Genomic DNA, 17,553 nt, shown 5'->3' with positions numbered 1-17,553 from the left:
GCTCTTACTGCATGCAGAAATAAGGATCTTCGTCACTCCATATGATTTAAATCAAATCTCCTTGTTTGTGATTGTTTTCGTGATTGTATTCATTTGTTCTTGTATTCAAATTGACTGTTTAGTTCAATTGACTTTTAACTATGTGGTGGATTCACTATTCTCAGAAACCCTTAAATTCCCTCATACGGCCGAGAGTGGGGAAAGACAACTCTCTCTCCCCATATGCTCTCACATGACCACGTTCATACAACCACTGCCAGGGAAGTCCTACTCACTGCTTTCTCGTGGCACTACTGTTGTCTACGAAATTGAGAGGACGAAAAGCGAATGTCCGGCGCTTCAACCAGGTTAGTGGGTACAGAGGATCCACCTAGGGGAGTTGGAAAACCCTGATTCCAAACCAATGGTGCACATGGGCTCCAGGATCCTGAAGGAACAAATGACGTATGGAGCAATTGTTGGTCACCAGCTACCATGGGACTGCATTTCCTAACGTTGTTCCACTGTCTTGTGGATTAGACCTTTAGGTCGAAGGCTCGGGATGTGGCCCCCTAAGAAAACCACCTACTTCGATTTGAGCTCCCGGAGAGTATTCGAGCCCTCACACAAATCGAGTGACGAAGGGTGGTGCATACATATTTGATTTCTCCTTGTACTAATATCTGTGTTTAAATATATAATAAATAAATATTTTCTAATATGTATCCACCTCGAATTGAGATCAATCTTCCATAAACAAGAGAAATGATGTTCAGAAATAAGATTACATATTTTCTTTGTTGTATGTCCATTATAACCGGCCCTATGAGAGCACTTCAACTGGTAAATACACATAGAGGCGACGGAATTGTCCACTTTATACTTGTGAATTTTCTATTAGCTGGCTGAAGATATATATAGTTTTACATTTTCAATTGAATTAGGCTTGGAGAGAACGTATGTCGATACAAACGTATGCAGCATCTAATTTACATCAACACGTTCGAGTAGACAGCTCTAATTCATCTGATCAAAAAATAGCAATATCAGAAGAATTAAACGCTAAACAAATTAATTCAGTTGTACGTTTCGCAACACGTTGGAAAAGCATTATTGAAATGAAACGTTGGGCAAAATATTGGCGTTTATCCACAACAAATTGTTGTAAGTGAGAAGTGTTTTTTTTTATCTTTTTTTATTTTTAAAGGAGCCATATTTTCGAAAGTTCTCAACTTCCTAAGAAACATTTATAGTTATGATGTGACTGATTTCAACTTACTGTCATAATATTATATTATATACTTTCTTATTACGCAATTAATTTGAAGTAGGATTTGTGTTTCCTATCAAGCAGTTGATCAGTAGATGAATAGATCACTAAAGTGTGGTACGGTTACAGTTACTTACTGATAAGTTTTTTAATTGAAATCCTGATCTGATTTCCTAGTCGCTTCTAATAAACCCAGACAAAATCTACACAGCAATTTGAATGCAAGAAAAAAGGCGCGAAGTGCGAAAGGAACCTTTTGTTCCGAGGTTAGTTGCAGAAAAAACGAGGGTATTTACAAAGTTACAGACGACCCTGGGAGTTTCTGGAACCATAGTAAAAATGGTAGATGTAGAAATATTCAGTTGGAAATTTGATACGTGACTCTTCACTTTTTATATGTTTCTGAGAAGCTTCTATCCAACCCTGATTGAATGGAATGTTCCTAGGTGTTTTCTGACCCTCTATGAACTTTTACTAGGAATACTTCGAAACAGAGTGAATTCATCTGTGCTAATACAAACGATTTGGAGCCAGATCATTCGGTCTCTAACTACTGATCATGTTAATCACGTGGACCCCTAATCAGGTAATCTGAACCTTCCTACATGGCTTAGTTCAATAGTTAGTGTCTTCATAGACTGATTTCATGTTTTGGTCTAGCCACCTCAATCTTCTTTCCATCTTACCTCTACATTAGCCATCATCGCGCATTGAGGTAGTCGGTGGGTTGACATGAGTAACATATGTCCCAACTAACTTAATTAAGGTAGATTCACTACCTCATCAATCGGTTTACCATTTTTACCTAGTAGTCTCTTGATGGACGTACCAATGTTATTACTTATTTCTCACCGTTCATTATTTTGTTTTGAAACTGGCAAGTAATTTCACTTATCCCTGAATCCCACTAAATAAATGTCTTCCTAAATCTTTTCCAGCTATTCTGGTTATATAGTACTGATCTGTATAGCATTATGATGCATCAACTAGTAACAACTGGTACTCACTTTGTTATGATGAACAGGACTCTAAGATCATTGATTGCTTCACAATCTCGATTAGGTGAACAATTTACCGGCACTTTCACTTAACATTTTACTCGACTTCGAAACACTTGGTTTGTTCAGCATATCACAAATATAAAGTACCAGGTGACTCAAATCGATTACAATTTAAATCCGAACTAGCAAATGAGAATAAATTAGGGTTAGTGAATTGAAATACTGATGACTGAATAACACCATTTCCAGTTAAATATACATGTAATTGACTACCATTACGCTTTATGTATTCGTAGTCTACAAGTGTACACCCGTATTTCATCTTTTTTTCTTAGTATTTATCCCTGTTTTGTTTTACTTATTTACTAGCTTTCATCAAGGCTGACCGTTTGTCTTCCGATAATTGGCTTACCAAAATTCTATTTTCACCACCAGATTCAAATGCACGAGGAGTATATGACTGTATGAAATTGTTGCTAGCTATTACATCAAATATTGTACCAAAACAGGTTTTTGAAGAAAATGCCAATGGTATTAGTAGTAACAATGATAATGGTAGTAGTAATCCGTTCGTTAATACAAACTGTGATAATAGTTTAAACATTTTGTTCAATAAGCGTCGATGTGCTGTATTAAGATTTCTTACTGAAATTTGTGTTCCTCGATTGGACGAATTATCATCGAGACGTGATGCATATTTATTACTTACTGAACGTACAACGACGCCCTCAGCATCAATATCATCATCATCAGCGGCGTCAGCAGCAACCTCAGCACGTAACAGTTCTTCTACACATTTTTCCACCACAACTGCTGGAGATATCTTTGTCACAGAATTTCGTCAGCTAACTACATTGGAATCATCAGAACACATTTCAACTGGACGTAAACAAAAACACCATACAAATAGTTCTACCACTACTACTAGTAATAATAGTAATATATCCACTTCTGGACAGAATGGATTTATTATATCGAAATCACCCTACATACCTTATTTATTAATTAAAGGAAACTTCTTAGGTTAGTTTAACTTCGGTTATTTAAATGATTTTGTTACTCATTACAGTATCGAAATAGGTGGAGTCATTTAGTCATTAATTGGTTTCATTGAGATTTGTTTACATCTCATCATATTAATAATAATCATTTTAATAAACTGATATATATACTCGATGGTTGTTTCCATTTTTCAATTTGATAACATCATCTTTTTGTGGTGAAATGCGAAGTTAGTGCACATCACAAAACAATGTGTTCTTTCGTATTAATCTGCACCTATGCCACGTGGTGCCGCGGTCAGAGACTTACCGTATGTTTTGATAGAGTTTCGTTCTCCGACCTAGATGGTTTAATCGTAAAACTTTCACTGATCTTCTAAAAAACATTATCAGCAGAAAATTTATATGGAATCGGGCTATTTGTGGAGTTATTTTATGAAATTATACAATTACTAACTAAACTCCTGTAAGAAATACATCTTTATTAATCACTGTGTGGTAACCAAGTTAGTATTTTCTTGTTCCTTAATGTTTACTGATTTCTATCGATCGGTTGGCGACGTTTCAGAGCAATGTGGGTAGTTTTGGGTTTACTTTAGGAAATTTATAAGTAAACAAGGTTAGTCGTTTTTATAATTTTTTGTCAACTTGAAATATTTGTCCATGTGTTATTCAACATTATTTTTCATCTAACATTAATTCGAATGTTAGGGAAAAAATTGAGTTTTAGAGTAGTTACAACAGGGACTGTTGATATCTAACCGTATGTTTATTGAACACAGTTATACCAATGACAGAAGTGGATATATTTAAAGAGGTTAATATCTTAAATTCATCAATCTGTATTATATATCTCACAGTTTCACCCCTTCATTCTTCAGTGGAGTATTTTAATTTACATGGATTATTTACTTCATATATAAATATATTATAGAATATGTAAGAATTTTAATGCGAAAATTACTCCTCCAAATAACTCGTATTGAATCGGTACCTGTCGGATATTGGAACGAATTAATGGCTGCTACCTTGAGTCCGATTAGTGGTTCTGGTTCATGTAATGGAGGTGCTCCTGGTTATGCAATCGCTTTAGTCGCAGATTTATTAAGCGTACTTAAACCACTCGTAAGTTCTTATTATTATCATTATAATATTATAGCTAGTGAGTTAAAATTGATTCATTTCAGTCAGTAATTCAAAAATTACCACACTGGATTTTTTTTCAAAGGATATTATTGTGTTGAAAAAATTTGTATTGAACAAATTGAGTTTTCCCATTGGTGGTGTATCAATGAATCGTGACCTATATCATGTTTTTTTAGTCCTTAGTATTTATTATCCAGGGTTTGCTACTAATTATCTTCAACCGTTTTACATCAGTATGTAGTGCACGTAGTATTGAGTCACTTTAACTAGTGATCACATTACAACTTGATCTGTAGAATACGGTTAGCACTAAAGGACTAGACAAACCTGACACTATTCTTCAGTCAATAATCAGTAAGTTGTCATCATAGGTCACCAGTTAAGTGATTAGAAGAAATAAAATTACATAACTCTTTAGTTGGTAGAATTTAATTCCTGTTACCTATTGATTAGAATTGATAATATGGTCAAATGTAATTAGTTTTTACGGATAATGAGTCGTTATTTTTGAGAAATCACACATTGTTACTTGATAGTTATTTTAGTTATTCACTTAACACCAAGTGAGCCTATTATTCTTTTCAGTGACCAGTGGGGTTCACTCAGTGTCGAGTGTGAGACAGTTATCTACTTCAGGGAATGAATGGGGGTTGCTCAATATTATGAATTGTTTTAGGTCAGATATTAACATCGTTGGATGTCGGTTCGATGGTTTTGCGGCTAAGCGTTCGTGCACGAGACCGAAGTTTCTTTGCTCGATCCCCGCGTGCGGGTTCGTGAGTGCGTATCGCTGAAGAGTAGCATACCAAGATGAAATAACGCCCCGGCGCTTTCAGGTTTTCACTGAGGGTTTAGCTAAAATCAGCTCATGATTTCAACTGTGTGAATAGAAAAATATTTCGTACAACCAAAATAAGTCTGATTCTATTAGTAACAACGCTCTTTAGGTCAAAGATGTTTCTTTAATTTGGTGTAAAAAACCTGACATTTGTTATATGAAGGCGTGTGGGTCAAGCTTTCTGTGTTAATGTGGTGAAATTTGAAAAGAATAAATTTGGTTGTTTGAAAAGATAGTTCAAGTTAATCTTAAAATTATTCCGTTCTCAAACATATACCTATAATAATAATAGTTATTATTACTAAATGAAATTTCTTTTAACTCTTGATATTAAAAAAATTATTTTTAGAAACAATTGACAAGATCACAACAAAATCAGTTGCTACATGTTTTATTACCGGCTTGTGCTCAATTAAGATATTTGGTATTTCAACGTGCCGATTGTACTGTTAAAGCTCAAACTGTATTTGACTCTATGCTTGCTGAATTGACTGGTGTTTCTGGTATACAAATTAAAGAATTTCTGTCTGTAAGTTCATGTTTGTATTTTCTTAGTTGTTAAAAAATATTCACTATTCTTTTGATTTTTAAGAAAGGTTATTGTATTGACAAAATGAAAAAAATTTTATAGATGGGTTTGTAGGGACAATCAAATGTATTTGACACGAAAATTACAGACTATCCCACTAAAATCTGACAACCATAGTGTAAACAGTTAATTTGCAAAATAACAATCAATTGTCTCAATTTTCATCGTTCCTCTCGCAAATATCAGTCCATCTTCTCTGATTTCATTGTTCATACATTTTCATACCAATTGCGTTCCGTTCCTGTTCTTTCCTTGTCAGTCTTCTACTGAAATGCATTATATACCTGACCATCTTTATATATCACTTATATGAATATAAGTAACCCACACCTTAGGTGTTCTTCTGTAAGGTCCTTATCAAATTAATCATGAAACCTACGGATGGAATATCCTACCATATGTAAAAAACACATCATGGGTAATAACCAGATTGATGTAGCTATAAAAAGTAAATAATCAATAAACTCACTTTAATCAACTCATTTTATATACATCAATTAGATAACCTTCCGATCACAAGTGATCCAAACAAAGGACAAGGGCTAATTTCAATGGATGTGACAAATTCTATCTACAAAATGAACTTGTTGTTGAACGATATTACAAAATTTTAAAAACTTAGAGTATGAATGTAAGATCAGAAAAACTATTAACTAATTTTTCCTTAAGAGAAATGGAACATTAGGGATTACTCACACCAGCCATTTATGGTCTTTTTTAACTTACTGAATCAAACACATTACAAATCTACTCTAAGTTTACAGGCCAGAAATTTCTCTTCTCCGGGTTTCGTCTCTCTATAATTCTCCATACCGTAAAACTCGAATGTGGTTGGTCTGATTCTCATAACTTCTCCGAAAATTATCAGAAACAATAAAGATTTCTTCGATTTCACTTTTTCATGATTTACGTGAGGAAGGCCCACGGGTGAACTCAAGGAAGCTCAGAAAGAGCCGAAGACATTCCATCCAATCATCTTTCACAAGAGCATTTCAGAATCTCGACATGTAGCTTCCGTATTGTGCAGATTCTAGAAACCAGTGTATGCGGATTGGTGACTGTAATGATGATTTCGTTTTTACTGAAAACTATAAATACCTGAGAGTTTTGTACCATATTTGATACTGTTTGGAATAACATTACTTCTCACTCATCTTCTATCTCCTCATATGCGACTTGGAGGGCTCTAGAATTCGAGTGTTCAAGTAGTACGCGGTATGGCAAGAATCTAAACTTTAGATATGACAGTATAGAACATGAATTTGGACGGAAAACTTATGGTATCTCTAGACTTTCCTTTTTTTTTATTCACCAGTGTACCGTTAATGGAGAAGATTGACAATAGGAAAATAAACGAACTAAAATACAAGAGAATATTCGAAAGTATATAAAACGAGATGCGTGTCTTCGATTCCGCTATTAGTCAAAAATCGTTTTTTCTAAAAAGATTGAGTTAAAATGTTGTGCTGATTATTTTTAACTCGAAAATATCTAATTGTTATCAGTTTTGTTTGTTTTGTCTTCCTAATTATTTACTGTGAGAACCTATGTATAGTCTCGCAATATACACCGAATTTCCTTTTTTCTATTACCCCCTTTATATCAGACTGTATTAGATGTCTTAGCTGAATATCCGATTGATGATCATCGATCTGCCACTTATTTATTACAACGTCTATGTACACCAGTCTGTCCGTTAGATACTGACCAATCAGTTTTCCAAATTAAATTGGAAGTATGGCGTCCACATGAAGATTACTTATTAGCTAGATCAAGAATTGAAATTTTACCGTAAGTTATTGTTGTCATTTTGTTTTTGCTTCATTGTGTATATCGTAAAACCATTTTATAATTTTTTTTTTATTTCTTATGGAGCGCCTTGAGTTTCGTAAGTTTTTTCCTTGTTTATTTAAATTTTAGTTTAGATATTATTTATCAAATTATCTTTTCATTGTTTGCCAAACTTATTTTGATGCTAGAAAAATAAATTTGCCTGAGAATTATAATAATGATGGCTCGACTCAGCAAATAAACATTCACTTACTCGACTTTGAACCACACTTTAAATGTGAGGGATTATAATACTACACGGCTGTTTAAACCGAAGCCAGTAGATGGAGCTTGAATATGCGACCTAGTAGGTGAAAGTCGAACACTTGAGCCACTTAACTCAATATCGGAATAGTTAAAAATTTCATCGCAATTTTTCACGACTCCCTTTTTAGTTCCTTTGATGCAACCTTATTGTTTCGTTTATTACAGCCTAGGTTTATGTTAATACTAAAGAGTTCAAGTTATCTAATTTTTTGTTCGTTCCTTCTTTGAAGGATAACCTCTATGACAATTATCTAGCCCATATTTTTTCGATGATCTTTGCTGTTATTCGATTGGTCGTTGTCACTTTTTGTTCCCTAATTTTGTTGTGTCCCAAGACCACCACTTGTAACTATATCAACAAAGTTATTCCTTTTCAATTTTTGACTTCTGTTCGTAATACAAAGCTATCCTGAAAGACCCGTTTTTGTTTCTCATTAGTGTGTGGATTATTAACAGCGAAGAGTTATTGTGTCTCAAGTTCATCACAGGAGCCCTTCATATGAAAAATAATCTCAATCGTTCAGTGCTTAACAATTTCCGTAACCCCTTACCTAACCTCAATCACAAGATATTACAGATAAAGTAAAGAACTAGTTGTCCATCATATTCTATTTCATAACAACTTTAATGTGACATTTAAATTGTTACTTTCCATGCATGTCATCTCTTCCGGTTATTCTATTTTATTTTATACGTTTATAAAGGTCTGATACTCGAGGTTTAGGTCCACGTATACACAATCTGATTGATTTTATATGCTATGCTAATAATCTTACAACGGATATGCGACTAGAAATAGTGTGTGAAGGACAAATACTTATGCCTCAATTACGTCTTCACGATGTCTACACCCAAATATGGTGTGCTAATCGAAATAATGTAAGTGAATACTTTTTTAATGGCTTCTCTAAGCATTCATTGCAGATTTCTGTTTAGCATTATTGTTGTGAACTCATTATCCCGATAAGGTTTTTCCTTATATATATATAGTAAAGTAGTCATCAAAATCCCACCTTCGCCATTTATTCCTTATTTAACATAAGTGGTTGTATGCCAACAAAGTATTATAATGGTAACGCACTGCTCATGAGGCCTGAAGATTCTGGCTTTGATCGATAATGGTTTCGTGGTTGCGCACTGTTAGGGGGGTCCTAAATGAGGACAAAACAGTATTTGAGTGCTTCCTAATCCTCAATGGTTGCCTCTGTGTAAGTCGGTTCGTGATGTAATAAGGCAATCTTGTGTACTTTTAGAAATGCTTGGGCAGGCGTCATTTCCCTATTGCTCACACTAGAAGAATACTTCTACTTGAATTATCTGAAGAAGAAACTGTATTGAGAGTAAAATCGGCGATTTGGGAGTCGGTCACATACTGTCTTTCTTTCTTGATATGTTGACTCTGCACTCTTAAGACGTTGCTGTCGGTAGTGTGTGACGTAGCTTGGGATTGTTTGCAGTGGTGCCATTGCAGATACTTTGTTTTCTCTTAGATTTGGAGTTTTAAAATTATCGTTTTTGGCTCACAAATTCATTCTTTCTTCTTGAACTACATTGTCGATGTGTGATGTTCTCTACTATTCTTACTACTGTGCCATTTATCCTGAAAGTTTCATCTAGCTGTGCTGATATGTTATGGTGACTTAAACTGATGCACATACGTGCCAGGTTATACTTTGCGCTTATGATTAACCGTTCGAGTGACAGTTTATGGTATGAACTAGCTTCAAAATCAAAAAACGTTGACTTCTATAATATCTCTAACATTAAAAATATATATCTTTATCGTATTGTCATTTTAGCCACTTCTTTGTAAGTGTTTATGTAAATTATAATAATTTTTTTCTAGGTGAATAAACCTATGCGTTTGCGATATCGTATACCTGGACTAGAAAATGACAATCTACCATATGTCGAAAATTTATCTTCAGAACAAATCCCACCTGAACGATATTCTTATCTCTCTGTACTGGTTACACATCCACATGGGTTAAGTGATTTATTGAAACGATTGGCTAGTTCACAGAATGCATTTCATGATCGTGATTTGATTGATGTGATTGTTCATATACTGGAGTATTGTTTAAAAACACCAGCTTGCATAGAACGTCTTACTGATCCTGATATTAAGTAGGTTATTCTTTTTGGCTTCCGTTCCTTCTTATTGTGTTTCACTGATTTTGTTGACGAGTTTCAACCTTACACAGTCATTAATTATAAAAATCTTAGCCATTTTTTGTCGTGTCAAGTGATTGGAAACAAATATATAACCTACTTCTACTGTATATTTCATATCTATTTGATTAAAATTTAATTTACAGACTGATAAAGAGTTTCACTCCAGCAGGGAGAAGTGTAGAGGCTACTCTACTACTGTTATACAACCAATACGCTCTAATTGTATTTATGCCAATACCACCCGACAAAAGAAAATGGAAAATCAAACTTTTGCAAGAACGTTTTTACTTATACTTGTGCAAAGACTAAAACTTCATACAGCTTTTGTGTGCATGATGGTTGCGCACGATAACCATAGAGAACAGATAATAAATTAACATTAAAAAGTTTATGGAATAAATGAGAGAATTATAAAGGGCTATTCCAAGGAATATAGGTTTTCGGTTCATGATGGTGGAGTTTTGAGATTGAAAACTTGAAAGTTCGAATTTTAAATTAAGGAAACAGAAGTTTTAGAACCGATTTTCTTTCCTAGTTTAGTATGATTCCAGAGACTTGTAGAATATCAAGGTCACTCACAAATCCCCTATTTTTTTAATGTACCGGCTAACTCGTAAAACAAGGTTTCTTTCATATTTCCTGTCTTTCTAAAAGACTAAGATATTATTAGGACGTCGATGTCTATACGTTGAACCAAAAATCTTGTCACTACTGTGTTGTATCATTTAGTTAATCAGGAAGAGCATAAAATATTATTTGCCTCAAACCTTCTACTGACCCTTTTTCGTTTTCTCTCATTGATTGTAGAGCTATACCTAGATTACTCCATACTCTTATCATTTGTCTTCAATCAAATCAACAGAAAGCTCGTCATCCTCAACAATCGACAGATGTCGTTGAAGATATAACCAAACGTTTAATTGCAGTATTGAAATCATTCCTTGAATTAGTTGATAACAAATTAAATGTTATGAGTTCTTCTTGTGAATTGTCTCAATCAGGTTAGTGAATGTACAGCAATTATTTATAGTTAACAATAATAATGATATAGAAATCAGTTTGGTTTCCTTCACTGATTAGTCTATCTTCAATAAATTAAACAAAACAAGCAAGTTGTGACGTATGGAATCTAACCATGTTAATAATGAATCAGTTATTTATTCATATTATCGGGAATTAAATCTATTCTAAGACATTTCTGATAACGTTGTAAACCACTAAGTTGCTCCATCTCCAGTACTGCAACTGGGTGGTCTTGATGGATCTGCAGTCGCCATTTCTACCTAGCATGACTCCATGTCATAAACTGACTACGTCTCTGCTTTTTCTAACCAGTCCCAGTATCGGTAAATAATCCAGGGTTTGGAAGCCACTGAAACAACATTCATAAAACTTGTCCGAACCACTGAAGTTACCATTTTAAAGTGGTAACACTTACCTTCACCCGAATATATGTCGCCGAACGTTAACATTACTTGCATGGTTTTTTCACTAGTTGTCAGGATTTATTTAAACACAACGGCAGCATAACACAAAGAGTATCCAGTCATTCTCAGCCCAGAGAAGGGGGGTCAGGTTTCCCCAAATTTAAAGCTGAAATGCTTTCATTGGTACTTTGTAAACTCAAACTTTTAAAGACACACGAACATCTTCTTGTCTCCGAAGGTTGCCCGAATCGGGATAATATACTCTAGCTTTCACTATACATAGATTGATTTTACCTGTCACACTACTAAAAGAACTTGCACAAATGGCCAAATACACGAACGTTTAAGCTATTGATAACAGTTCAACACAAGAAGGGAATGCATATAGAGACTTCTTCATGTCATTCTTTCAAAAGTACTTTGATTGAGTTCTAGATTAATCTGCTTGTATTTATATTTTATTATTGTAAGTGTTATTGCAATAACTATCCTTCTATCTGCTTACGCAACATTTTAAGAATGCTGTTTTCTTCTATTTTTCTCTCGAAATTTTTTTATTTCCAAAGATTTTATGAATTCAGCTGATTTGAATTCAATTAAGTTCCTTTTGAACTTTATCACAACCCATCCGAATATACCAAATATTAGTGTGGATGTCGCACGTCTACTTGGTCTGATGACATTTTCTGATGAAGAGAAAATGGATGCAATAATCGAATTTTTAAAAATTAATTTAGATCAATTAAAGTGAGTGTGTTCAATTATTTGAAAAAGAATTGTTTTGTCGATTCAATTATAGTAGTCCAATAGATTTTGTAAACAACACTTCCGTCACGAGAAGGCAGTGAGTAGGACTTCCCTATCAGAGGCTGTATACGTGTGGCCGTGTGAGAGCATTTCTAGAGAGATGGAAGGCCCTCCCCACTCTCGGCCGTACCAGGGCATTTGGGGACGCTTTAACCGGGCCGATGGACACGGTGAGTCCACCTAGGGGAATTGGGAAGCCTCGATTCCAAATCAATGGTACACATGGGCCCCAGTACCAAATGACGTATGAACCAATTATTAATCATCGGCTACCATGGGACTGCATTTCCTCACTATGCTCCACTACCTTGTGGGTCAGGCCTTCAGGTCGAAGGCTCGGGGTGTGGCCACCTAAGAAAACCACCTTTTTCGGTCTGGGCACCCGGGCATTGTCATAGCCCTCACACAATTAAAATGAAATGTCAATTTTTTGTGTGGTGCATATATATCTGGTGCTCCTTTGCACCAATATTTATGTGTTCAAATAAATAAATAAATAAGTCTAACAGATAAATGTTTACTAAGGTCGTGTCAGAACTAGATAAAACGCAAAATTATGTTCTAACTCATTGTGGTATTCGTCCAGTAATTACATATGCGATATTGTAGTTTATCTGAATGTCACTGGCAACAAGCTTGACTGTTTATTATGTCTCATCTATAACTGTTTCCAACTTTTGTTTAAACATTATGGATTTAGACTATCTTCTGTGTGATAGCGTCGTGTAGATATTTTCCCACTGGACGACATGAAGAATGGCTCACCATACATAGAAGTAATCTATTCATGGTTTCGTGTTTTAATCGTCAGGTGGGGAGTTTTTAAAGATGCGAATTCCAACGTCTGAGATGACTAAATGACCTTCAACAAGTAGATGGATATTTTTCCTCTGCAGTCGAATACTTCCCATGTTTTATAATTTTCCCCCTAATAAATTTTCGATAGAATTTCATATATGAATCCTTTAAGTTTAAGAATTTCATATGTTATCAATATCCAAGCATCCCAAGTTTGAATAGTTGTCATTATTTCATTTTTGTGTTAATATAAATCAATGTAACCGTCACTCATGGCTTAAATAGTTCGACAGTAAGGTTTCTGATGGTGGAATTAGATAACATGAGATCAAAACCTATGAAGGAAATACCGGTTTCTTCAAGGTAACTGGGAAGAAGAATCCCAAAGGATACAAAACTTTGGTTCAGAACTTTCTCTCGTTTTGGTCCCCAACTATGTACCGTTTGTTTGTTTATCTTATATTTTACACTACGATTGGTAAACAATTTTATTACTATTGGGATTCCATCGAGATTGTTCTTAGTGATTGTCTAGTAAAAATCAGTTAGTGGTGTAAACTACAAAATCCGACAGTCAGATAAACCTCCCATAGTAATCACGGTGATGTGGTCACTAGTGACAAATTTTAAGAAGTAATACTCGGAGTTTTAGTTTCAAACCGCGACCAACAGAATCCAGCTCTGTCAAGTATGAGGCAGATACACATATATGGCTTTAGAAGATGATTGCGTAATTTCATGAATTGATTGAAGTTGTACATGTATACGATCGAATCCAGGCTCAGTGATCTAAAAGTCAATCGTCCCTCCATTCGGTTCTCGATTGGGTTGTAGATGCGCACTGTTGTTGAGGAGTCCCATGCTAGGATAAAACAACTATCCGGTACTGCTCGATTCTCAAAAGCCGTTTAGCTAAAATCCCTCTGTGTGATATAAACTATAAATTAATATTTTTTTCAAATATTTTCTTTTTATCACTACACATTTGCCTCTTTAATTTTGATAATAATGATTATATATTCTGAAAATAAAAATTACAGAATTCATCCCAGTTTATAGACATGAACAGCTCGATATAGATAGTAATATTGACTGTACATGAAATATGGGATATTCTATTGTTTGGACTGTTCTAGTTCATACATTTTTCACACGCATTACAGCAATGAAAGGCATCAGCCGGGATTTCTTAAATTATTTTGAAGTCGATATCCTATTGATAGATGACCGGTGTACTTAAAGTCATTTCCTGCACCCTAACGAATTGATGGTAATCATTTGCAACTAAAGAAAATAAAATGGTAACATAGAGCATAGAACAAAAATACAATATTTACAACGATAGGTCGGTCAGGTCTACCAGATTACATGTACCAGGTTGTTTTTCGATATACTGTTCGTGTTAGATACTATTCAAATTAGTTAAGATTACCAGGGAGGTATTAGTATAAAGTATCAGCATGTAGGGAGGTTTTTTTTTAGTGAGCTCATTGATAAAAACTATTGAATATTTAGAGTTCCTACAATCTCACTTGTAGAATGGGATATACACATTTAAGACATTTCTAGAGAAGTAAGCATTGATGCAACAACAAAAATGACAGTGATTGTATCATGGACAGATTGAAGCACATTATTTCAGAGTTTGTAAAATTTACTGGTAAAGTAATTCATATGGAGAGAAGATTTAGAATGAGATGGTTTCATTAATGATAAAAAGTTACGAATGCTGTAACTAAGAGTTTCTTTATACTAAATTTTTTCATTTGATATAAAAGACATTTTATTAAGTGTTTTGAAGGTTAGATTTATTTTGAGTTACCTCTTCCATAAAGAGACGAGTTCATGTTTATTACATCTGAACTTATTGTTTAAGGTACAACCAATCCCAAGTAAGCGATGTGTAAATCGTCTCTGAACGGATCCTGACCTTAATTTATCCTTTGTACGAACACTTTTAGGAATAAACATGCAGTATTCTAGGAGTGAACAAGCATATACTTTGGTCATTAAAATGTGTGACTTGTTATAGAAATTACGAATTATACAGCCTAGAAGACGTTGAGACCTGGAGGTCTGTTTCAAGACCTGCTCAGAGAAGGACAAATTATAGGAATGCCTGACTCTTAAGTCCACTATTATATGTAACTTGGATAACACCTTATCATTTATAATAAGATATAGGTTGAGTGAAGTATTATCAGAGCAAATACATCTACATATGGTTGTGTTAAACTCCAGCTGCCATTTTGAGCACCACTGGGCTACTTTGTTGAGCTCCATACTGATGCAGTTTTGCATATTGTATCGCGCCACTTTTGGCCGGGACAGCATATGGCAAGGAGGAGTTCATTTTTACTATTTGGTGTTATCAGTGACTAAGGAAAGAATTAGACCAAACAAGTAGAGGGTTTTTGACCCCGTAAAATCCGAGTTTGCCCATATGAAGCTTGTAATAATCCATATTGAAAGCCCTAAAAATGTCAGAGTATAGCACCAATTCTCGGTTCCGTTGAGTAAAGTCTAAATTGAAGAAGTCAAAGTGGCAGATCAAACACAATCGAGTTTTAAGGAAACTATATTAAGAATCAGCGATAAGTTTTTCAGTGAGCAAATAGTCCAAGAATTCTTCACCAACAATTTTTCCCATAGCCCTAGGGATAACTGAAGTAATATTTATGGGCCGATAATTCTTAATGACTGTCTTGTCTCCAGATTTGTAGCATGGTATCATATATGCGGTTTTCTAGCTGTGAGGGTAAATACCTGTCTACAGAGAGAAAGAGGGTAAACGGTTTCAGAAGTGGTGGAATATCAGATCCACCATATATCGAAAGGATGATATCCCGTCTACTGCATAACTGTTTGAAACCTTAAGGTACTTTATAGTTTACTAATTCTTAAGTAAAAGAAATAGATTTTATTGAGTTACTAGTCATATGCATGACTTTTGAAACAGCTCCATCTAAGAATTCATTATTGTTTACAAAAATATCACCGGAAAGGTTTGTAATGGTTTTAGAGTCATTAATAAAAGTACCGTTGTGCAGGATGTATGGTATATCCCCATTTTGAGTTGCTCTAACGCGTTTATTGAAAAGGAGAATTAAGTTTGAGCTATCATTAAGCGCTAACAACTCCTCATCAATGGCTTTAACCAGTGCTTTTCTTTAATTTGGTTAGAAAATTATATTCACCTGTGCAATTACCGTGAAATCGTTTAACCTAAAGTAACATTTCAGTAGGCGTCACAATTTATTACGATATTTAATTGGTATAAATAATTCGTTAGGTTTACTAAACCTGTACGGTTTAATAGGTGCGCAGGAATCTAAACATGAGTTAGTGATCAGATAGAATAGGTCAATGACATTCACGAGAATATTACTTGAGAAGGTATTCCAATCTGAGAATCTCACCAAAGAGTAATGTTTTTTTCTTGTCTTCTGTTCATTTTTGTATTTTAGACCATCAGCTCAATTTAATACATTTGAAGTGGCTCTACTGGACTGTTGTTGTTCATTATTATTTGCTATACCAAAATCTAGTTATAATGGTGTATTATTTAAGCGAAAAGTAAAACAAAATGCAATGCTTTTACAAACTAGTCTACATTTCTTATGGTCTACGTATCCATTATCTTATATAGATAACAGTAATAATTCTGATGAATCATTATCTATAACCACTACTAGTTCAATGTCCAAGTAAGTTACTGTTTTTTTGTCATGTTAATTTTGTAAAATACTTACATTGAAATGTTAATTGTAACAAACACTTTGTGTAGAAATTAGATTATTGAATTTTACTTAAGGGGGGTAATTATGAGTCGTTATTTCATCAAATAAATCTACTGTGCATTTCTCATTACAGATCCATATTCTTCAAACTTTGAAGTCGTCTACCACTGTATATTTTTTGAAATTTAACCTTGTGTAATTGCGCTACCGTTTCTGTATATGAATTTGAAATCAAATATATTTTTCGTCTTACTTCCAGCAATCCGGTTTTCGTTCGAAACATAGTTCAATTATGTAACGGTAGTTGATATAACTTCAAAATATTATTTACTTTGACCTATGAGAGGTTTATAGTTGAACGGTATGATTTTTGATGTTTCTCTCTCTCTCTCACACACAGGACTGTATTGTTAGTTACAGAGCTAGATAGCTGTGAATCATTCACTGGGTAATTAGAGTTTGGATCAAAGAAGACTGTCATACTGTATCGTAAATTGACTGGAGTTGAAAATCATTAATCATTGAACCTCATATCACAGTTACAATTAACACAATACATGTAAACTCGGTTAGATTACAATTTATGGATAACCTTTGAGCGACCCTTAAGGGACTTTGAGAATGTCCGCCTACTAACTAGGACTAAAGTAAGGTTATAAAGTAGTGTGAGGAATTAGAATCATAA

At 34.3% G+C, this 17,553-nt stretch overlaps 2 protein-coding genes across 2 annotated transcripts in view; both read left to right on the top strand.

Annotated features, from left to right (window-relative positions):
* The window catches only part of Smp_162000 (hypothetical protein), a gene marked incomplete at its 5' end in the record, with an annotated part of 129,862 nt that overhangs the window by 98,779 nt on the left and 13,530 nt on the right, over nucleotides 1-17,553 (top strand). The window contains 10 exons of the mRNA XM_018793193.1: nucleotides 924-1,147; nucleotides 4,196-4,376; nucleotides 5,585-5,764; nucleotides 7,431-7,503; nucleotides 7,540-7,615; nucleotides 8,626-8,800; nucleotides 9,768-10,048; nucleotides 10,904-11,097; nucleotides 12,090-12,270; nucleotides 16,596-16,835. Coding sequence (XP_018647730.1) covers nucleotides 924-1,147; nucleotides 4,196-4,376; nucleotides 5,585-5,764; nucleotides 7,431-7,503; nucleotides 7,540-7,615; nucleotides 8,626-8,800; nucleotides 9,768-10,048; nucleotides 10,904-11,097; nucleotides 12,090-12,270; nucleotides 16,596-16,835 — 1,805 coding nt within the window. The remainder of the gene's footprint in view (nucleotides 1-923; nucleotides 1,148-4,195; nucleotides 4,377-5,584; nucleotides 5,765-7,430; nucleotides 7,504-7,539; nucleotides 7,616-8,625; nucleotides 8,801-9,767; nucleotides 10,049-10,903; nucleotides 11,098-12,089; nucleotides 12,271-16,595; nucleotides 16,836-17,553) is intronic.
* On the top strand, nucleotides 2,715-3,278 carry Smp_118280 (hypothetical protein; the record flags this gene model as incomplete). The annotated part of the gene is made up of 1 exon (XM_018793194.1): nucleotides 2,715-3,278. One exon carries the CDS (start codon nucleotides 2,715-2,717, stop codon nucleotides 3,276-3,278), a length of 564 nt encoding a protein of 187 aa, XP_018647731.1.

The sequence above is a fragment of the Schistosoma mansoni genome, chromosome 1 (genome assembly GCF_000237925.1).
Source record: "Schistosoma mansoni strain Puerto Rico chromosome 1, complete genome".
NCBI classification, from domain to species: domain Eukaryota; kingdom Metazoa; phylum Platyhelminthes; class Trematoda; order Strigeidida; family Schistosomatidae; genus Schistosoma; species Schistosoma mansoni.
The sequence above is the reverse complement of the archived record's forward strand: the minus strand, read 5'-3'. Positions and strand labels throughout refer to the sequence as shown.